Source organism: Rhipicephalus sanguineus, chromosome 3, assembly GCF_013339695.2.
Source record: "Rhipicephalus sanguineus isolate Rsan-2018 chromosome 3, BIME_Rsan_1.4, whole genome shotgun sequence".
In the NCBI taxonomy this organism is placed as follows: domain Eukaryota; kingdom Metazoa; phylum Arthropoda; class Arachnida; order Ixodida; family Ixodidae; genus Rhipicephalus; species Rhipicephalus sanguineus.
The window spans coordinates 57,259,798-57,283,107 of NC_051178.1; the positions used below are offsets into that span (position 1 = coordinate 57,259,798).

Here is a 23,310-nt window from a genome sequence, read left to right on the forward strand (position 1 = left end):
AACGAAGTAAATGATGAATAGTCTTGTAATAGATACAGTGCTGCAAATATATGTTTACAACGAATTTTTGGATATAACGAGCTTATTTTCGTGTCAGATGCGACTTTGTTATAATGAGGATTGAGTGTATTAATGCATTTAAACCTGGGAGTGTTAGCGCCGCTCGAAGCCATGACGGCGAGTGTGGAACACTCTTCTTTTGTCTGCTGGCATCACGTGGCACGTGATCTTGTTACGAGCTGGCAGCTGACCAATAATCCCTCGCATACTACCTGAAGGCATCAAGTCTGCCAGAATGAGAATTTAAGGGATTGTTCTCTTTCTTAGACACAACATCAACGGGCCAGGTTTTAAGTGCACAGATGTACCCGAAAAAGTATACCGGAGGACGACCGCCACCGTAGCTCAATATATGTGGGGGCTCAGGGCCGACAGCTGCCTGGAGCCCCTCAGAGACGAGGTGGAGAAACCGAGCGTCACATCTTTACTATCTGACGGCCCGGCCATGACTGACTGTCCAGCCGCCACTGAGTGCGAGCCATTGACTGTATTGATGGAACACTCGGCAGATGGGCGTCCCGTGAACGAAGTTCAACGCGTCACGTGAGTTGGTGCGAAATACCGCGTTTTGAGACAGCATTTGAAAAATATAAATGTGCTTTTTCATGCCGCTACTGGCCTCACGTTGCGTTAGCAGTCTTTCTTCTTTTTCAGTTGGATGTAACAAAAAATCAACTCTTGCGTTACAATCATGGTCGCGTTACCATCGAATAAATACAGTAAAACATGCTTTGTTTGCTGCAGAATAAAGTTCAGTGAAGTGGTGGGGATGTCTTCCTAGGTGCGAGTGTTACCGTGAAACAGGTCACCCTTGCTCGGTCTTTCTGCACTAAATAAAATGGAAGTGTTGCAGAACGCTGCTGGTTGATAAGTCTGGCACGTCATTATTTTCCTTTAAATCTTTTCATTGAGAAGCCCCTGTTAAAAAGCTGGTCAGCAGCGGTAAAGTTTTAAGACTGAACTAAACTTCTTGCTGCAATTTTCGCAATATTGCCATCTCAAAAATCTGCTTATCTCAAAATTTTTGCAGTTTTTACTACAGTTAACTCTCAGTAAACAGAAATCTCTTCAACGGAATTGCTGCTTAAATGGAACAACTGCCTCTAACATGATTGGTTTCGTACTTGAATGCTGCACCCCTGTTCTCTCAGTAAACGGAACTTCTGTTAAACAAAATTACTATTGGCTGGTCCCTTCAGATTCCGTTTAACAAGAGTCTACTATAGTTCAAGTTAACATGGTATTACTGTATTTCTAAAACAGCCAAAAATAATGCAGACTGCTTGCCTGCACTTGTCAAAGCGTTAAAAAACACAAGCAGAAAAATAAAAAACCAAGACGGGGGTCATGCATGAGAAAATTGGCCATCTCTGCTTTTCCCAACACAGTAAAATCTCGGTGATACGAACCTGCCTGATACGAGTTTGTAAAATTCCCTGGCCAAATTATAGTGTTTATTGGGCCAAAATTCGGATGTTCCAAACACTTTTCCGCGTTGCGACAAATGATACGAATTTTGACAACCAAAACCATTGAGCAACGGTCGAGAGCAGCATGCTCCAGAAGCTTCGGAAGTACACAAGCAACAAGTGCACACACAGTCGGAACTGTGGTTATCGCTTGCCACAACCACTGTGGACGAAACTGTGGTCGCTATCGACGCGATCGTGTATGGCGACAACGAAACTACGAAAATACATGGGCAACCAAAGCTCACCAAGTCAAAGCGATGCTGCTTACTGTAACCGTGGCAGACAAAATCGCAGAAGACGTGATGAGCAACAATGAGACCGACAACACAGTTCTGAAGACACATGTGCGGGCCGACACACACAGATTGAAAACAGAACACCTGTTTGCCACAACCGCAGCGCACAAAACCGCGGTCGCTGTTGACACGATCATGTATGGCGACAACGAAACTAACGGAACTCCGAAAGCGCATACACATCCAACGCTCACCGAGTCAAAGTGATGCTGCAAAACCATGGCATATGATATCCTAGATAGCATCGAATGACATAGTTTTTAAGACACAAGTGCGGCCAGCGCACATGGATTGAAAACGGAACTACCACTTGCTGCAACCACTGCGCACGAAATCGCGGTCACAACAACGCGATCATCGATAGTGGCTACACAACTCCGAAGATATGCGGCTAATGCAGCGGTAGATTAAAGGCAATAAAGTATTAAAAAGGCAAGAAAATTTTCAGCGTTCCTGTCGTTCGCTTATGACTATGGTGGAGCGGACTTTGGCACTTCATTTTCAGTTGTCCTCACGTGAAGTTTTGATGCATGCATTCCCGGCAGCCAGCTGCGCCGTCCCTTATTGGTCTTTTCGCAAGTGTCCCAGAAAGGCATACACGAGTTCTTTCAACGGAAATCAATGTTTTGCACGTAAGCCATGGTTTGAAAACTGATTATGCCAGTTTTTTTCATGATACAGTATTTCGGGTGATATGAATATTTTCGCTCCCCCTTGAGATTCGTATCACTGAGATTCTACTGTATGCTGCACTGAGTCATATTTAGGCTTGCAACTAATAATTCAATCTTCTCAAGTTGTCCCAAGTTTGATATTCAGAACCTGCTGTAAAGCTTTTCTTCACAGCCTCAAACACTATGCACGGCCAATTGCGTGTTAGCTTTTGCATTTTTGGAATCGCAATATTTAGGTTAGGATGCTTGCAACCTAAATTAGCCTTTTGACTGTCAGCAAAATGCTAGACTGCATATGAAAAATACCCATGCCCATCCACTCTTTTAAATGCATTTCTAACACAGGCTTAGGACAAAGACAAGTGCTCACCGGCTTGATGATCCAGCAGTGGTCCCCCGGAGTCTCGGCGCTCCAGGCGTCCCTCAGCAGGGGCAACTCTTGGGGCAGGAGGAAGGTGTCTGGCAGCGAGGGGCGTCCCTTTTCACCACGGATACGTCCCAGCCGCACCACATTCTGCCACAACTTGTCCTTGCGCCCTAGGTGGAAGCTGCCTGGAAAGTGGTTCACCTGCAAAATGCCACGCACAGTTAGGACAGGCTTCACCAAACAGATGCATGCCAAAATACCAAGTGTGTCCAGGCAACAGCAGGGCTGACGATCACATAATGCAATGCTGTCATCATCTGCAATAAACTAGAAATGTTCTTCGAAAGGACAACTCCCCTCCTTCAGTGAAAGAAACCCTGCAAGGTCTGTTTGTGCAAGGAAATTTCCCCACGATGCACGGAGAGAAATCTACTGTTTTCATTTTTGTGTAGCTCACTTCCATTGCCAGAACCTATAGGGGGCTGTCAGAGTCATACCAACGCATTTAGATTAAGTCGTCACATTTAAGCAGCCTAATGTGACGTTTTTAGTCGCCTTAGTGTACAAGGTTTTGTGGACCATGTCATCTTGCACAAATTTATACCTTTATATTGCAAGTAGTCTGGATGGCTCAAGAGACGGATGTCGCCGGCAAGGCTCTCTTTCAAGCAATCTCAAACAGCAAGAAAAAGCATGTGGCAGCTTGTGAGCTTGCTTTACATGAATTCACCCTCCTAGCTCAAGAAGTCAAAACAATCTGTTCTTCGCTTGCTGAGAAAAAGAATAAATTCCCATCAAAAGCAATAAGAAAAGTTGCTTTTACCACAAACGAAGGCATCTTTGGCGAGTGCTGGTACAAGTTTTTCCAAATATTATGAGGGTCGAAGTATCAAACTTTTAATATAAAACACTGTGCTGAACATGTCTTAATTTCAGCTTTCTGTGTGCAGTACAGAAGCTGAAGATAAAACTTCGTTGGCAAGACATCAAATCGTAAACAAAGTAGCAGGCTGAACAAAGGATGAACAAAACTGACTTATGCTATTGAAATTAGCATATTTTTATTGACCATTATTGGCACATCTGTGTGTGAGAACAAACCCATCAGTGACTAGACTATGTGAAGAAGGTTGAATTAAGCACGTAACTAGAAAATTAAGTAAACTGGGAATTTTAGTGACTTCTCTATACAGAGGTCTAATTAACCACAGAACACATGGCACATCAGTGCAATTCGTACCCCGCATCCCATCTTCTTGAATATGCAATTTCATGCAACAATGCCCTTACGCAAGGGTTTGTAGATGCATGACTTATGTCGGCAAGTAGCAGCGAGACACCCTGACAAAACGCTGAAACGCAAGCCATAAAAGCAGGGAAGGAGGTAGGGCAACACACCTTCTGGAAGCCCTTAATCTCTGCAAAGGTGAAGCATTTGATGTGTTTGCCCCACGTCCCGTTCCAGTAAGGCCCATCTGTAAATATAACATAAAAACCAGAATGCCGTCAAACCTAGATATATCGAATTTGAAGGGGATAACAAAATAGTTTTATATAGAGATATTTCTATATAAAAATGCTTTATATATCAAAAATATATTCCAGGAGATAATAGAATGTTCAATATACACAATAATTCATTCATGTGGGTTCAACTGTATCCGTACTTCTACGATTGTAAGTCGAACCATTTTATTTTAAGTTTGAAAATTCGAAGTTGGGGGAGGGGGGGAGTCGCGTAACAATTAACGCAGAAGCGTGTATTGCCAGTTGCCAGTAACAGCAAGACAAGCAACAAATCAGAGATGCAACGATGTGGTTACAACTTAAAGGGACACTAAAGGCAAATATTAAGTCGACGTTGATTGTTGAAATAGCGGTCCAGAAACCTCGTAGCGCTGCTTTTGTGCCAAGGAAGTGCTTATTTTGAAATAAAATCATGTTTTTAGTGGTCCGCATCGCGTTAGCGCGCTTCAAATCTCCCACCTGAAAATACGACTCTCGTACGTCACTGCTGCCATGCCCAACGTTGCCCGCTTTTACTGCGCGGCCGCCGACACTAGTAGCAGCCGAGCGGAAGTAGCGGAACCCACAGTAGCAACAACGGCGCTGCGGCAGACTTGCTCGGATGGGCACATTCAAAGCCGTCACCAAGTTGCGGTTGGTCTCGTAATCCTCAGTACGAAAGTGCAGCGAGCACACACGCACAGGTTTTGACTGTTTAGCACACTGGCGCAATGGCATGACACTAAGCCACTTCGAGCGTAAGGGTTCATTCCGCGGCACCCAGTGAAAAGACACACCAGTTTCCTTGCTGCAGCACTGGCGTTGTGCACCATTCGGGCATCCGGCAATATCACACGCATGCGGCATTTTGTCGAACTTTCTGTCAGAGCGACCTTCACGAGCGCGCAAAACACGCACGGCAGTACGCGATCCCGAAACTACCACTGAGACGGGCGAGGCACAGCTCGGCGAAAACGGAACCTTTGAACCACGCGCGCCGTTCCCCATGGCAACGCCACGGAGGTTTTGTTTTTTATGAATCAAGCGGAAACGAACAAACAGCATTTTATTACGTCTTTTGATGCTCGGAATGTTCTTTCTTTACTGCTGCTAGTTTTATTGCTAGTGATTTATTGTAGGCCGACTTCCCTACGTCATCGGGATCACTTCGAAAATGTCCCACTCGTGGCGCTCGTCATGTGATACATCGAGCTTAATTTCTCGGTAAGTAGGGCACTGCTGTTGATAATATTGCCGTTTTAGAAGTTGTCATACATTGGGCTTTCACTCTAACATAAATTGTTATTTGCCTTTAGTGTCCCTTTAATGTCTCCTTTCTGGCTCAACTCAAAGCAGAAGGTTATCCTGCACACTTGTTTGAGAGGATTTTTTCCTTTTTCAACATGTACTGTGTGCTCCACAGAGTTGAGATATGGCATGCAACAGCACACTTGGTTTTTCTGGGACTGTCATTTATTTATGGAAAACAGCAGTTCCAATCAGCAAAGAGCGGCAATTTGATCAGGGGTATACTGGTGGTTGGAGGAATAGCTTCTAGGAATGGGCAAATACCATATTTACTCGTGTAATGACCGCACCTTTCTTTTCTAAAAATATTGACCGAGACTTGGAAGCGCAATCATTAGGTGGGGTAAAATTTTCGCGAGAAGAATCAAGTTGCGGCTTGGTATTCTTATGATGCCTAGTGTAAGCATAAGCAAATAATCGGGTTGAAGGAGGCCTACCTTTGCATCAAAAGCACACGTTCATTTCGCTTTCCATGAACTGCTCCACAGATGAAAAAGAAAGGAAAACGGTGTAGCAAGAAACTACCCTTCTGGTCCTCTTCAGTATTGTTATCTATGTTACCCTTTATCTGTGTTATACTCTGTCAAAGCCACTCAGCTGAAGCCGCACTGTGCCCGAGAAAGTAATTTAATCGGTGCGGACGATTTGAAGACAGCTCAAAATTGGTCAACAACCGGAATTCACAGAGGCGTTACTCATCTTTCCTGCTGCCGAACGCCATCTAGGCAAGGTTCGAAAGCAAAGTTTTGCCTTGCCAATCCCACCCTCCTCACATACAATAGGTGCATCAGAAAGCGGGAAAGAGATAAAAAGAAGAAGAATGATAAAGGCAGGTCTATCAAAATTCACAATGTATGCGGACCGCAGTTCATGGTTATCGACAGTACTGGCTGAGAAAAACAGCTGATCCACCATTGCTTTGTGTGATAACTACGCAACGTAAACACTGGCAAACTGATACTTGTTTTGACACGTTCAAAATGGGGATCACGTAGCAATGGGGATCTTCAATTTTCAGACTTCTGGCAGTTCGCTGGCAGCCAGAGCTAGCCAGAGGGTCAGCCAGCTAGTTCCCGTCGGGACAGGAAACAGCGTCTTGGTCACCTCTGTGGGAAGTCCAAGACAACCCGAAGCTGCCTGAAGATTGCAAAATCGAACGCTGGGACAGCCAGCGTAAACGTAAACAAACGCTACCGCCGTGGCAGCAAATGAAACTTCGTGCCGTGTGCACATTATTTTTCCTGCATTGCCCGCTTGGAAATATGTGGCTAGGTTTAGTGAACAGCTGAAGTGACATTCTCGAGCATACGCATTTGGGAAACAATCACGCACAATCTCAAGATCATGCACAATTCGCCTCATCCGCAAACAGGACAGCCAGCTGGCGCACCGTGCCTCGAGCACGACTCAAGGTGAGCTGCCGCGCCGCCAACAGCTTAACCAGCTCACGTCTGCTTAGTAGATGTAACAATCGCTGCACCACACGACGCAAAATTTCACGAAAGTGATCGTGTCCCCAAAAGAGCTTGAGGATCTATCACGTACTATGTTGCACACACGTGTTGACCAGCTTGCATTTTGTGATTACTTGAGACATGCGGCAGTATCGGTACCATGAATGCGCGTTATATCTAAAACAAACTTCTGTGTGACGCGTCTTCGACTCGTTTTGGCAGATACTGCCTGTGCCTCTTTTCCAGTCCAAAGTGGCACGTCCAAAAATCTCATGTAGCTCAGCTTTCATCTGAGATACTAGGTGATAACCGCGTACATACTCCATGGCATTATTACTAAGAGGTGGAAAAAGACAAAGCTGACGATGAAATAAGCAACAAAAGAATGTATACATTTCTGAATTCATCTCTGTTTTTTCACGTCGACACGTCGTAGCATAACATAATATGTACCATACCACATATACTGGCCCGTAGATCGAAGTACGCTCGCACGCCGTTCGTGACCAACGAGTATCAAGCAAAAATTCAATCAGTGCATTCTATCAACATCGAAGACCTGATTGAAATATAGTTAAGTCCTGACGGGGTTCACGCACGCAAACATACGACGGAACGAAATAGCCAGTTCGATCACAATCCTCTTCGCTAAGCGCACCGAAAGCACAAACGACACCAGAATCAAAACTACTAAGACAAAAATTAACTCGAAAGGGGTTTCCATGCGTGTGTACGAACGTGTACATAACTTTTGGGACATGTGCACGACGCAGTTAGAACACGACAGTTCGCCGCGTTGCTCATGGAAGGAAACTTGACGGGACACATAAGAAAACTAATAAACATTAGCTCCAAATGCTCGTTGCCACATGTAGTCGAGCCATCTCGCACAGCGGAACGGTGCCGAGCGAAAGGACAAGCGAAGGACCGAAGTGTCCGCATTGCAATCCGTGGAGTCCTCAAAACGATGGCGGCGAGCGCGCATCATCTCTTTTCTGGGTCTCTGCTGGCCCAAAAGCAGCCCGAAACCTTCCAGAGAGCTTCCGCAACTAAACTGCCCTGAAAGCTTCTGGCGACCCGGGGGCTCCCCCCGTGGGTAGCCAGAACCGCCCAGCCCGAGAAAAACGAACGCTGACCAGAAGTGCCCCACGCGGGAGGCGGAGTAACCCAAGAAAAACGAACGTGCTCTGGCTGGTTCTGGCAGCCCGTGGGTAGCCAGAAGTGGAAAATCGAAGAGCCCCAATGTATAGAGAGCCAGGCGCAACCCTTATCTGATCACATGCAGTGAACAAAGAAGTGCTTATCGTAAGGCTCAGGCAAGGAGGTTTAAAAAAAACTTCTGGAGTGGAGGTCCCCTATACGCGCCCACGCGAGCGGGTGAAGCCTGGGAAACCGGTTGGCGGCCATTTTGCTCCGGGCAAGAGGCAGCGCAGCTTGAGCGCGGACAGCGTAATTGTGAGCTTCCGCGGGGGCGTTTCAGCGTGAGAACTGGATAGTTAGTGTCACTTATTTGGCCGAATTTTTTTGTTGTCCTGCAGGATTGACGAAGACAGTTTTCTCCACCATAATACATGGGCTGAAACGTGCCTGATAACACGTAGAATTCACTTCCAGCATTCCCGAAATGAAGCACATGGAGGAGTTAATAAGTGGTACATAAAACTTTATTCACCCCCGGCTTTTACACAATTTCAAAAGAAAAAAGAAGAATATACAGTGTGGTTTATACGTGAATCGATAAAGCAACAAATCCAAAATAACTTCAAAATGCATCATAATGCACACAATCACGAAACTAACCGTATGAAACACGCGTCCTTAAAAACTAAACACAGCAAAAGAAAAGATACAAAAGCAAACTAGTTGACCAGTTTGCTGCTGCTCTGGTTTACGCATAATGCAGACAATCACGAAACTAACCATATGAAACACGCACCCTTAAAAAGTAAACACAGCAAAAGAAGAGATACGAAAGCAGATTAATTGACTAGCTTGCTGCAGCTCTTGTTTACACTCGTCTATAACTTTTTTTCAAAATAACAGTCCTTAATTGTCAGCCGTGTTCTTACTCCGCTCTGGGAGTTTTAAATGCGAGGCATTTCTTAGCGAACCTTTGGCACATTCAGCGTTTTTATCTACGAATCTATCTGCCTAGCCACCTACGCCGAGGTGCTCTCATGATCGCCTCCTTTACTTGGTGCAGACCAAAATCGGCATGGGAGGGTAAGAGGATTGGACGGATATGGCTGTCGTATCATGACATGAATGAAAATTCTGTCACGTAGGTCGTCAAACCCTTTCCTCCAGACACGTGTGGCACATAGCCGTTTACCACTGGCCGTGGTGTACGGGTATGCGCCACATGTGATTGACAGTTTATATCTACCCAGGAACCGCGAGAACAGACATTGGTACTTTAAATGCGAGAGCGTTAAGAAAAACCGACATCGGCAGCGTTGACCCGACGAATGGAAAGAATAAATATTAAGATCACAGCAGGAATCTAACCCAAGCATTCTGCATGGCAATCAAGTATTCTACCACAAAGGTACGTCGGGTATACAGACTGGTTTGTAAAAACAGCCTATGCAGGAGTAATGTCTGTGCAACGTCAAGTGTGGTAGTGGTGCTGGCTATCTAATTTTGCAAGAAAGCAATGCGCAGTACGTATGTACTCCTACGATACAGGCGTCATATCAGATTAACGTCTGCGGTTCCAGTGTTGGCTCCGCTTTTATAGTAGTGTAATAAACATTACATTTATATTCCCATGTTTCAGCACGCTATATTGAAGCATTGCTCGACCCAGAGGAATACATTAACGAAAGTTACGTATGATATCTACATGGTTGCACCATAATGTGCACTTAGTTTCGATAATACTGACGTGTGTGTTCTAACGTGAGGGCTGACCACGGTGTTAGAATAGTTTAGGTGGAGCGACGGCGCATTGGAATGAGGAGAAATCGGGGACCTCTTTCCCTTTCTTGCCGAAAGGAGGCGCGCGCGGGACGGTGGCCATCTGGCTATACCAGCACACACCTGGCACTTCTAGTATTCGGTGTTTTAGCGTGTTTAGCGATATTGCAAGGCCCTGTGAGGATTGTGTGGTATTGTAATATCATATACATAAGTTAGATATAAAGACTTAGCAGTGTTTTATGCATGACGGTTCGGCATGCGGCGTGAAGCTCATAAACACCACCTTCGGCCTCGGCAACACCGTGGCCTAGGCGATCGTGCCCGCATTTTGTCTACAAAAGTAAATCTGCAGTTGCGTGACACATGTTGAATTCACCCTTCATTTGCCCTCCAAAGATTAATTAATGTATTTGCGGTCAGCATCATATCAAGAGCAGGTATCATGTTAAGGGGCATTTCGCATATGAGATCAAGTGAGCCTTCAGAATCTTGTACAACGAACCGCTTATTTGCAAATTCTGTAAACATCTGCGAGAAGACGGATGCTTTGATGTAATGGAACAAAATACTAACTCTATTTAGGTCTTTCGGGGCGTGCACTAGCACGTGACGCGCCGCTCCCACGTCGGAAAATACAGGATTGAAAGAGAATGCAATGAAGTGGGCGACAGCTTGTGGCCGATGACTACGAAGCCGCTCTTTGACATATTCAAAATAAATAGACTGCAAGACATATACGGTATGGTGCGCCAAGAATTTTATCACAGTATTGGCACGATCTACGAATTTTACATATTTTTGCCAGGAAAAGCTGCTATAGATCGAGTTTTGTATGGTGCGGCTAAATGATACGAAAGAATGTTTCCTCACAAGAACTCTTCCTTTTAAATAACGCTTCCCATGATTTTGTGACAAATCGCGCATCAAAATGTTTTTCACAAACAAAATCTGTTTGCAACTCGCGATCCTTCCGTGGAATAGCAGTGGCCACATTTTCAAGCGGTCACTATATCCTACGGAGCAGCGAAAAAGCAAACTTTCTCCATGCACGATTTGTAGCCCGAGAATTATCGCGGCACAAAGCACTTCTTGCCCATCTGGACAATATAAGTTGTGTAAATAAGAACACGATGAACAAGGATAAGCTATTTCAAATAGGCTAGCATTTGGGCGGCAGGCGTTTCGACTGGCGAACGTATGTGCACGAATGGGGCCTCGTCTGGTTTGGCGTGTTAGTTTTAATGGGTCAGACAGTGACGTCACGGAATATGGTGTCACTCTCTCAACTCCTGTCATTCCCGAAAGAAGAAACTGGAAAGCAAATGGTTAGGACGCTGAAAAAGAAACGGGCACAACCATTTCACGTTTGTGCACCAAGAGCAGGGCACAGAGTTCTACTTCTGCTACTGCAACAAACAGCATGTCTGTGACGTATAACGAAAGGCAGAATTAGAATGGCACATGGTGAGTCATGATGGAAATGGTCGGTAAACGGACGTTAACCTTCACTACCACGCGCGAGCCAGCACGTGTAAACGTTGCAAAGGCGGCTGAACGGCTAACACCGTAGGCGGCTGCTTGAATCCATGCGATATGGTGCATGCACAACGACAACCCATGAGAGGAATTTCTAACCTACCATTGTCAAATGTGTTGCTTTCTTCTTACAACAATCATATAGAGAGACGTCACCCCCCCCTCGCACCTGCTTTCTTTTTCAGGGAATACCTTTTTCTTTTTGACTAACTGTGGTTAAGGTGCCTGGCTGCTGACCCGAAGGTCGCAGGTACGGTGTTCTGTTGTCGCGGGTTCGATTCCGGCCGCGGCGGTCGCATTTCGATAGAGGCGAAATTGTAGAGGCCTGTGCGATGTCAGTGCACGTTGAAGAGCACCAGATGGTCGAAATTTCCGGTGCCTTCCACTACGGCGCCTCTCATAATCATATCGTGGTTTTGGGACGTAAAACACCAGATATTATTAACCCAGTTCGTCACGGCGGCCTGAACCAATTTGCGACGGTGGCCTTATTTGTGCACGAGCTAAAATATTTTTGAAATTCGTGTTCACCTGTAAACTCATTATCGCTGTCTGCAGAAGCTATATTTTCTATGTATTTCCATCTGTTGGCTACTGCTACTGAATTTCTTGATGTTGTGCATTTACTTTCAAATCAGATTTGATATGTGTGGTTGCCCTGATAAAAAACGAACGGCCAGCAGTTGAAGAGTTGTCGTAAATGCAGCTTTGTAAGCGACGCGGCCCCCGTTGAAGCGGCTGACCTGAAGCCTCGATACACCCAGCGCCGCCTGTCGGAAAAAGCGCGAAGCGCGTCCCCGTGTTCGACGAGGAGGCTGCGTGGCGGAGGCGGAACGTCGGTACACCTAAACTATTCTAACACCGTGGGGCTGACGTTACGTTGCACCTCAAAGTTACCGTTTAAACGCCAGTGTTGACGTGCCTGGTAAGCCCATGATGTGCACACAGCTGCTACACTTACAAAAACACGTTGATCCACCTCGTAACGCTTGGCTCAAAGCCATAAAATACAGCATAGTACTCGCTGACTGCTTCGCATGAAACAGATTCCCACAACGTGTGGGATCTGCCGAATTTTCTTCCGGTTGATTTCTTTTGAAATGTGGTGAAGCCTGATTTTACAGCGAAAGCTTTTATCAAATCACAACAGCTGTGGGATGGTTGTCCGCTGCCGCCGCCGGTGTCCGTAACTACTATCGTGCGAAATAAGAAAATTTTAAAAAATAAAAATAAACAGGCTCATATGGGATTTAAACCCGGCTCCTCTCCATGGCAGTCGAGTATTCTACCACAGAGCCACGCTAGTGACTGGAACTCCTTTGCAAAAACATCCTTACAGGCGTCATGTCGGGCAAGGAATTGCGTTAAATGTGTAATATAGCGTGTCAGAAGAGTAAAATAACGACCAGGCGTCACATAATGCAATTGCGCAACGAGTGACCGGATCGTTAATTGCTTCAAATCCATTACAAAAGGCTCAGCCATAATTCTTCATCCAGGAACCACCGGCAGCATCAACAAAGTTCACATAATGCCTTACAGATGTGTAGCGGCACCTCGCTTATCTGCAGAAAGACTAATAATGGCATAGTGATTGCTTCCGTACTTCACAAAAATTATGATTTGCGACGTAGTGGGTACCTTGAAAGTGTACTTGTATTAGTTTCCCCAAGAGAGTTTAGAACGGGCTCTAGAAAGGCCGCTCTTCCAGCTTTCGCTGTGACTGTGCTGCGCGCAGGCCCGGCGTTTTTTATATACAGCTTGGTAATCTTCGACAAATTGTAAATGTGGTTATCGAGTAGATCGCAGTCCAACAAGTGAGACATCCACAACACTCGCTTGTCACCAAAGGAGCGGAGAAATTCGCCATCTGTGGAACTTCCGCGCGGGCTCAAGCGACGACTGACACGTTTTCTGCCCGGAGCAATATGGCGGTCGTCGGCTTCAGCGGCGGCTCGCCGCCTCCACTCCAGAAGTTTTTTTTCAACCTCCTTGGGCTCAGACTAGCTGGTGATCACGCTGGACCAAAAAATAAAAAGTCATACGTGCTGTGTAGTCCTCTGTAGCACGTCGGTAATTTAGTGACAGAAAAGAAAAGCATAGTGTTGTCGATTCATGCACTATATATGCAAAGCAATTTTACACTGTGGTGCGGACATACAAAGGCTGCGTGGGCTGCCTGTTCACGATGCATCTGTGCTCGTTCCTACTCTTCGCGCGTCCACATGTTCTGGCAAACTGTTTCAAGGTGCGGCACGTCTAATGTCACCGATAAAGAAATTACGCGAGCTAGTGCCATGCTTGCGTGCAAAGTCAACAGCCTTCAATGGCAGACATGTAATTTCTATACTGCATTCATGGCAAAACGAAAGCAAGACTTTACCGCACTGCTTTGTGCAGTAGCCGCGCCGCAAAATGATGAGCATGTGAAGTCATAACTGCAATAACCACCATCAACGTGACGGTAAGTTTGGGGTGTGATCACTACGTGGGAAGGAAAAAAAATCTAATTGCAATGACAGAATTTAGGCGTGAAATAATTACGAGAGTTCGATCATTATGCAAGTAAATACGGTAGCAAGTTTGAGGCTCAACGCAAATAGTGATTTGGAGGAATAATTTCAAATCGAATAGTGCAGATAGCATACATCACATATTAAGAGAAAAAAAGAGCATTGCTCTCATGACCCAACTAGCTTGCACAACACTATTTCAAAATTAAAACTAAGCTAGTGCGAATAGCACTTGTATGGCTTGAAGCAACATAGCAGTAAATCAAATAGCAACAGGATTTGAATAGTAGTAGTGGGGGGCAAGTTATAAGTGGTAAAATATGTCAAGTTTTTAAATTTGCTATAATTATCCCATACAACATGCTTTTAAACCTTAAAAACATCAATCAAGATGCAAAGGTAATCAGCACTGATTGCTTATTATGTAAGTCACCAGAGTCGCGAATATCCGCACTATAAGCGGTACCACACTATAACCAAAACAACGCTTTTCAAGTGCTGCAGTTGCGCAAAACGGGTGGAGCATGCAGCCTAGTGTGCCCAAGAATCGAGGTATGCGATGCAGGGTGCTTACAACTGTATAAACTTCCGAATGTTCAAAAATTAACGTCCAAAGACCCCCGTTGCCAACAAAATGCAGGGGGAGAAAACTAACAAAACAAAGCGCCATCGCGGAAATTCGCCGACTATGTTTCAGATTGCCTTGTTTATGCGCATTAGACAGAAACTATGTAGAATCACGACTGAAATTCCGAACACTGAACGGTACCAATCGTTTGATTTCACGGGCGCGCACTTGACGTCCAAGACACTGCAATCAAATCGCGAACCATTATTCGAGTGTTGTACATGCCACCCACGTCCTCGTTTTTATTAATGATATGATTACCTTCCCTTCAAGTGCAGCCACCACAAAGAGTTTCATAGATTTCGAATCAAACTGCAACTTTGATTGCCCACGACCACCAACGAAAAGGTAACCAACGCTGATTAGGCCTAGCCTGCGGGTTGGCATGTTGTCGCGGGAAGTTTGGCCAAGACAACATGAAGATCGGGCGTTAAAAAGATTGCGCTCAAGCACCGACCCAAGAGCAGTGCACACAATACGAAGTTTGGGTTTGCAGCCTGGAGATCAACCGTGACAAAAGCCCACCAAGTTTGTGTTAAGTCCGTGTAATGGCAGCAAAGGCAAAAGCTTGCGTCATAAAGCCATAAAGCTCTAAATTGGCGGTCAAGGTCGCAAGCGCGATATCTGTTGCACACTACGACGACTGTTTTCCTGACCAGAAACTGAAAGCGCACTTGATACAGACGCGATCACACGTTTCCTGCGGAGTGCACCAAACCGGAGCCACGCCGGCGCTGGTGCTGCACCGGTGCAAAGGCTTCTCCGTCGCCTCAGCAATCGCCCTTCTTCCTCACTCACCGCACTGTTGCCACAGTCTTTTTTTCTTTTCCTTCTCTTCCCTCAGCCCCTTGTTCGTTCACTCCCCGTCCTCTTTTCCTTCGTAATGACCTCATCGCCCTCTCCCCAGCGGCGCACCATCTTTGAGAAGTGCACTCGCCATCACATTTGTCAGAAATATTTTTCGTCAACCGCATTAGTATAACCGGTCTTTCATCTTGGGGGACTACACAATAAGCAGTATGTGTATACATGGGGTTCTATGGGAGGGTAAATGGAAATTGAAAAAGACCGTGTTGTAACCGGACCTGCACTATAAGCGGTTACATTATAAGTGGTCTGAACTGTACATATGTAAATTTAACCGTGAAGTGTCTCTGCGGCAGTGCAATTTTCAGCTGAATAATCGGTTTCACGACATATCTGCTCCATGCTGCAGCAAAATTACCTTTTCAGTGGTGTTACATATGGTAAAGCATGCCTATTCGTTCATTTGAAATGCCTCGAAATTTCAGAAATTTTAAATTTGTGTCGAAGCGAACTGAAATACTTGAGTATTCGAAGCATTCAAATATTTGCCCCAGCCTAACAGCTAAGCTTCTCTTTCTGGCTACTTGACTAGCTTTTTCCAATAGCTGGACGCTAACATTGTGTTGGTTCGTCATGCTTCTTCACCACGAGTGCTCCAGGGACACGGAACTTTCGGTGCTCATTCACAGCAGCGTTCAAGATGTGTGCTAATCTCAATGTCGTAAAAGGTAACTGCGAAGTGGCGCAGAAGTTTCTTAAGTGGTGCCACCAAATTTGTGGCTTGCGCGTTCTTTGCCGTAAGCGTTTCCTATAGCTCCAGGAAGCATGATGCACGCACCAAGATTCATGTGTTCTCACTAAATAATTTAATATCGCCTTTTGATGTGGACAACTTTCGGTTTCGGTTTCTGGGCACCGAGGTTGGGCAGTGACGTAGAAGTGTAGGGGGCTTCGTCACGTGACCACACAAGGCTGTGACGCACTTAGTCAGGAAGCGATCGAAACTCGGCGAGTGATGTAGCAAACCGATGCTTTGCCGGTACTATAGTGAACTAGAATATATTCTAGTTCTCTACAGCCGGTACGTACGTTGCAGAGGTGGCGGAGGTCCGGAGGTCGCTCACGTCACTACAGCTGATCTGGTGTGACGTCACTACAACTTTCGTTGCCTATCCTACAAAGCTACGTCAGTGTTGGCGCGCTAGCGATGGGACTCGATCGGGAGAATGGGCATTTAGGTACACTTTGTAAGTGAATTAAAATATATTCTAAACGTTTGCTGTGTCCGACCCTTCGTGTAGAGTGTCCTTGCATACTAAAAACCCACAACAGGCTTGTTATAGCCTTGAAATTTTATAGCACCACCCCTTTAAGGTTCTGAACGGATGGTGCAGCAGTAGCAACAGCTGTGTGACCAAATTTTCACACGTGATGCCAAGCACTGAGGTTTTCACGGGCTGTGATCGGGACACATTCCGGAGCTTGAGGCATGTGTGACCGCACTACACAATAGGTATCTGCTGGTGACATATGAAATGATCACCCAAGGAGTAGGTATCATTACTTGGAAGCAGAAATACCGTTGATGCACTTAAGATATTTACCTGCATAATAATCAGACTTTTTATCAAAAAAAAAGTGCGAGACTACTGTGGCCCGCAGACAGCCAAATGCATTGCAAAAGTACCTCCGAAAATTATTCTCCAAAAATGGAGCCCTTGCGACGCAATGCCTTATGCTTTATTCTATGCTAATCTTATCATCCACCACTCAAAGCCAGTAAATCTGTTGATAACGTGGACTGATGCTTGCTCTGACCACTGGCCAAGCCCAAAAAGCAGAAAAAGCATCGGCATCAGATAAGGCATCGCTCCACGATAGCACAGCGGCACACTCAGTAAAATCTCAACAGATAAAACTGCAACAACAGTATTAAACATACGCTACAGATGTGCAGGCAATGCGATCAGCATCAGACCGCGAGAGGCACCTACAATGATGATGATGCCCACACAAATGCAACAGCTCTAGGCAAGAGATGCAGATCTCAAAGGCCTTACTTTTGCTAGCTGCATATGTCATAGGTCTCAGATACCGGAGGCCATGCCTTTGCTCGCGGGAACCTGAAAGCATCATAGGCGTTGCGCACCAAGGTTGGAATGTGATCATCATGTGGAAAAGAAAGAATAATCAACTTTTGATTGGTACAAAACTGAGGGGTGCGATTATGCGAATAAATACGGTAGAGAGCAGGGCCTGTGCTGCATCGAAGTTCATGATGAGGGCTGGCTTGACGATGATTCTAGTGGGTAGTAGTCAGTTTAGTAACGTAGCTTTCTGGGCGAGTTGGTTCATAGTAATCGGAAGATGAAACCAGCGAAAAACCACATGAAGACAGCGAAGAACAACCATACGGGACTTGCTTGTCCCGCCTGGTTGTTCCTCTTCGCTGTTTTCGTGTGGTTTTTCGCTGGTTTCATCTTCCTATTAAAGAGTAGTCAGTTGAGCACCTATGTTAATAAATTTCCATTGTGGAATGCACTCATGTGTGTGCATGAGTGTTTTCTAGGGATGGGCGAATACCTAGTAAGAGGTTCGAAGCAAATAGTGATTTGGTCAAATATTTTCTAATCAAATACTTCGAATAGTATATATACAGTAAAACCTTGGTGATACAATCACGGCCCGTATGAATTTCGGGCTGATATGAATTTTTCTGTGATCCCGGCCAAGGCCCATTAGCCTGCAATGTAATGCAGTACGGTTGTTGCAAACCGATTACAGTCGACTCCTGATAATTCGAAGTCGCTTAATTGGAATTATCGGTTAATTGGAAGTGGAGTGGGGGTCCCGTCAGTTTTGCATGCAGTTTAACAGGAAGAAATTCTCGGTAATTGGAAGCTAGAGGTCTGAAATTTCGGTTAATTCGAATTTATTTTCAATCGAATTCCCGGAGGAAATCGTAATGTTTGTTAAATTTCCTATTTTTGAAGTGCTAAACAACAATGCGTGTGCAACCGGCACCCAAGGGCATCGCAGTTGACCACAGCGCCGCAGCTCAAAGCGTCAGCTGATGGCATCGCAGTTGCATGCAGCGCCCCAGATTACGAAGCGGCTGCTCCGGCGGTTCCGGTTCCGGGCCTCATTGTTGATCTCGTTACGGTCGTGTGCGGACTCAGCGTTTCCACGTGCGACGAAGCTCCACGTGCATTTACTATGGCAACTCGCTGACCTTATCGGACGCTTGACTTGGCGACGAAAGTCAGAATTTTGAAAGAAGTTGAACAAGGGGCACCGCCAAGCAAGATATTTGCGCGGAAATACGGCATCAAGCCTAATACCCTGTCTAACATCCTGAAGAACAAGCGCTCGGTACTGGACGCATTCGAAAATGACCAGTTCAAGATGTCTCGCAAGAGAATGCGCACCGGCGCCCACCCGGAGTTAGAGCAAGCGCTGCTCATCTGGATTCGGGAGGCTCGAAGCAACAGACTTCCTCTCAGCGGCGATATCGTTGCAGCGAAAGCGTCATCGCTTGCGATTATGCTAGGCATCGAGAACTTTGCTTCGTCCGATGGGTGGCTCACACGGTTCAAGCAACGCCACGACTTGGTGTTTAAAAGCGTGAACGGGGAAAGGGCTGCCATCAACGCTGCAACATGTGCTACGTGGAGGGAAAATCAGCTTCGCAAATACTTGGGAGAATATCGGCCGAAAGATATCTTCAATGCCGACGAGACAGCACTTTTTTACAGAATGTTGCCCGAGAAGACGCTGACCTTTAAGGACGACGACTGTGCTAGAGGGAAGCGTAGCAAAGAAAGAGTGTCGGTGCTGATAGCGGCGAACATGACGGGCACTGAGCGATGTCGCCTGCTCGTGATAGGCAAAGCTGCTAAGCCTAGATGTTTCAAGGGCGTGAAAACGCTGCCTGTCGACTACGCGTCTAACAGGAAAGCGTGGATGACCGCAGACCTATTCAAGGATTCGCTGACAAAATTGAATCGCAAGTTCGCGTTATCTAAACGCAATGTATTGCTCCTTGTGGACCAATGCAGTGCACACATGAATGTGCCGCCCTTGAGTGCAATACGTGTCGCCTACCTGCCAGCGAACACTACATCGGTGTTACAACCACTGGACCAGGGGATCATCAAAAACGTGAAAGTACTGTACAGGAAGCATCTTCTTGAGCGGATGCTGTTGTGTATGGACAATGCAAGTCAGTATGAGGTGAGCCTTCTCAGTGCTATCCATATGCTGGCGCGAGCGTGGGGTCGCGTAAAGGATGAAACCATTGCGAACTGCTTTAGGGCGTGCTGCTTCATTCCAAGTGGTGCAGATGATGACGCGTCTTGTACAGGAAGAAGACACAAGTGAGCTTGACGTCGAAGGTCCCCTGCCAGCTCTCGGCGACGTCCCTTTCGAGGAGTACGTTGCCACTGACAGTTCGGTAGAAACGTGCGGTGCACTGTCGGACGCTGAGATCGTGGAGATGGTTCGGCCCAGCGAGCCTAGTCACGAAACTGAGGTTGACGACGACGACGCCGCAAGTGAGCCACTACCGCGGGCTGCTGATGTAGCCGCAGGCCTTGCCCTCGCGCAGCGGTTTTTCACTGCTGAGAGCAACGCCGAGGAAGCACTCAGGCACATATACAGCCTGCAGGGCGTGCTTTCTGCTGCAAGATTCAGCAAACAGAAGCAAACGGCAATCACAGATTTTTTCTCATAAACTGCTTTGAAATAAATGTATTTTTCGTTCATTGTGGTTAATTGGAATTCCGCTTAATTCGAAGTTTTTCGCGGTCCCCGTGAACTTCGTATTAACGAGAGTCGACTGTATTACCCCGCAACATTTGATACGAACGTTGGCTACCGTGCAGGTACGAACAGACTCTGCCCATGCTGTCACAAAAGACGCGGCAATCCCGCGTGGGCATGCGCGCCGCTCCGCCAGTTTGTCGCGTGGCATAGCCCCCGAGATTGTGTGCGCGAATCTCGGAGGTCTTAACGCGCCTTCGTGTGACTTCGCGTTTAGATTACAGATAGCATTACCGTCACGTTTTCTCTTTTTTTCTTTTTGTTCAACGCATTGATGCGTGTGACTGTGCAGCGTCGCACTGTGGTTACACATGCCTGCCACATCGACGCAAGCCACGTCCTCGCAATTGACATCCTACAAAAGGTGGACAAGGACCGTAAGAGGTAGCAGGTGGTCTTGGCGAAGGAGCTAGGCCTCACAACGCACACCTGCCAACTCTCCGATTTGCAGTGGAGACTCCCGAATTTTGGGCAAACCTCCCGATTGTGTGAGCACAGCTGTATATCTCCCGAAAAACATTCCCAACACCACCGCGACAAGAAAATACCAACAAAGGTCAGCGGTTCTAAAATTTTCTGGCCTTCACCAATCGCGTGCAAGCGCTCTTTAGGGCACTTTCGCCGCAATACTCTGGTGTCATGAGGAAAAGCAAACTACGATTTGGAAGAAGCTACTAGCTGTCATGGGTCACAACACATCTACAGTCGCCGACCGATAAATCGGACACCGATAATTCGGACATGCTCGGTAATTCGGACATTCGCGCGGCACCACCGATGATCCCATAGAAGTAATGTGTAAAGACGACCGATATTTGGGACAGCTGCGAGATCTACATTCGATAATCCGGACCCTGTTCGAGACTGTCGCGCATGCCGAATCGCCAGCCATTATCTTCTCCGGCACCCGTACCATACAAAGTATGGCCTCAGAGATCAAAACGAAAGCTAATTGGTTATCTATGAGGCTTTATTTCGATCGCTACTTTACACCTCAGAGATTTGTGATTGGAAATGCCAATCTTGGAGGCACTGGTCCACTGTGGGAAATTGTATCGACATCGTGAACATCCTACATTCCGGTTCCTGTATCCCCGCGCTGTGCTGCTATCGCCGCCATTTTGTCGAATGCGTCTGCGGTAAGGCGTTATGCACGCGCGTTCATTTTTATCTTGAGACTTGCTTTATTTTACGCTCTGCTGTATCAAAAGATCCGAGTTAAATGGCGCCAACGGTGCCCTCACAGCCAGCACCGAAGACCGCGCCGACAACAACGAAACGCGGCAGATACAGTCAATGCCGATTTTTCGGAAGCTCGATTTTCCGGACATGCTCGAAAATTCGGATGCTTTCGCGGCACCGTCACCAGCCCCATAAACATCAATGGTCAAGAACGTCGGAAATTTCGGACGCTAGAACTTTTCGGCGTCCGATTTTTCGGACTTTCTGCCCTAATTGCAGGTCCAAAAGGCAATAATTGAAGCCCCCACCTCTGCTGCGTCTATCATCTCGTAGGTTCGAACCAGCGCTTTCGCGAGTCGACCTGTTTACGACAGTAGCAGAGTCCGAAAGTCAGGTTTGTCGCGATGCCGAAGTGCCATGGGGTGAAGCGGACCGGAAATTCAAAGGGGCCGCTATCATGGCACCGTGCGGCGATGTCTTTGCGCATAAGCAGTGGAAATGCACGGAGGCGTGATGGCGGCAGGTGGCAAACGCGCCAGTATGGCTCAATCGCTGACAAGCCTTACAATAAGCATCTTCAGTCAACTGCTTGATAGTGCATGTGGCCTGGGGCAGTTGCATGCGTAGTGCAAGCATTTAATAGGCGAGAACCCAAACGCGCCGCGCCGCCATTCATGCTGCCTCTTTGTGCGACCGCTAAGTGCGCCGCACAGACGCGTTGCCTTCACGAACGAAACCAGCTCGTCATCGTACAGCGATCACATCACACTGGCGGAGATACAGGCGGACTTGGTTGCACGTAAGCGGAAGTGCGGGCAGCAATGCATTGACAACTTTTTTCGGCTACCGGGACCCTGAAGTGTCAATAAAAGTATTTTTTTATGACGCATTCGTTTTTTCGGACATTCGATAATTCGGACTTACAGTCGAACCCACTTATAATGATCCCACATATAACGATCTATCGGTTATAATGACCATATTTGGGTGCACTTACGATTTTCCTATGCTAACCATTGAAGCTGCGTCCAGATATAGCGAACATTTTTCAAAGCCTCCTACTTTTACAACGAACACTTCAGACACGGTCGCGGTAAGAATATGGCGCATACGAAGCGAAAAAAGTTAAAACATGCCTTCTAAAGCGTGACAGGGGTGCATGATCGCGCGTGCCCCGCTCCAGTTTACTCGCAACTATAAGATACCCAGATCGGCGAGCACCACACGCAGATTTCGGATGCTGCGAGCAACGTCGCACAATTTCCAGGCGTTTCTTCAGTGGTAGAATGGCAGTGAGGGGGAAAAAAAATAGTAGGCAGCATGAAGCCTTGCGGTCAGCTTTCGCACGGTACCCTATCCTGACGCCGTTCTCTGCAGCTACGACCGCCTGCGATGAACCAAACAATGCCTTGGAACGCAAGAAGGCATAAATGCAAGAAGTGATAACCGCGATAACTTACCATCGCAAAAACGTTCACTGCGTCCCTAAACTCGTCGAAGCCACAATGTGGCGCAAAAGGTCGTCCGTCTTTTCGATAACGGCAGAGACCGGTCGATCGGCGATTACGACTTCCGCACGATTGCGGCGATGCCTTCACGGATAAGCATCAGAAAAGAGCGAAGGCGAGGTGGCGGCAGTCGATGAACGTGCCATTATGCCTTATAGCCAACAACCTTATCACAGTCATCTGTAGATATCTGCTCGGCTGCGCGTGTGGCGTACGCCGTACACTGCGGATTAACGGCGATATGGGCAGTACGGGT

At 46.7% G+C, this 23,310-nt stretch overlaps 1 protein-coding gene across 1 annotated transcript in view; it reads right to left on the bottom strand.

Annotated features, from left to right (window-relative positions):
- Window positions 1–23,310, bottom strand: part of LOC119385494 (tubulin monoglutamylase TTLL4) — a gene marked incomplete at its 3' end in the record, with an annotated part of 106,370 nt that overhangs the window by 52,861 nt on the left and 30,199 nt on the right. Inside the window, 2 exon segments of the mRNA XM_049414006.1 lie at window positions 2,873–3,070; window positions 4,268–4,344. Coding sequence (XP_049269963.1) covers window positions 2,873–3,070; window positions 4,268–4,344 — 275 coding nt within the window.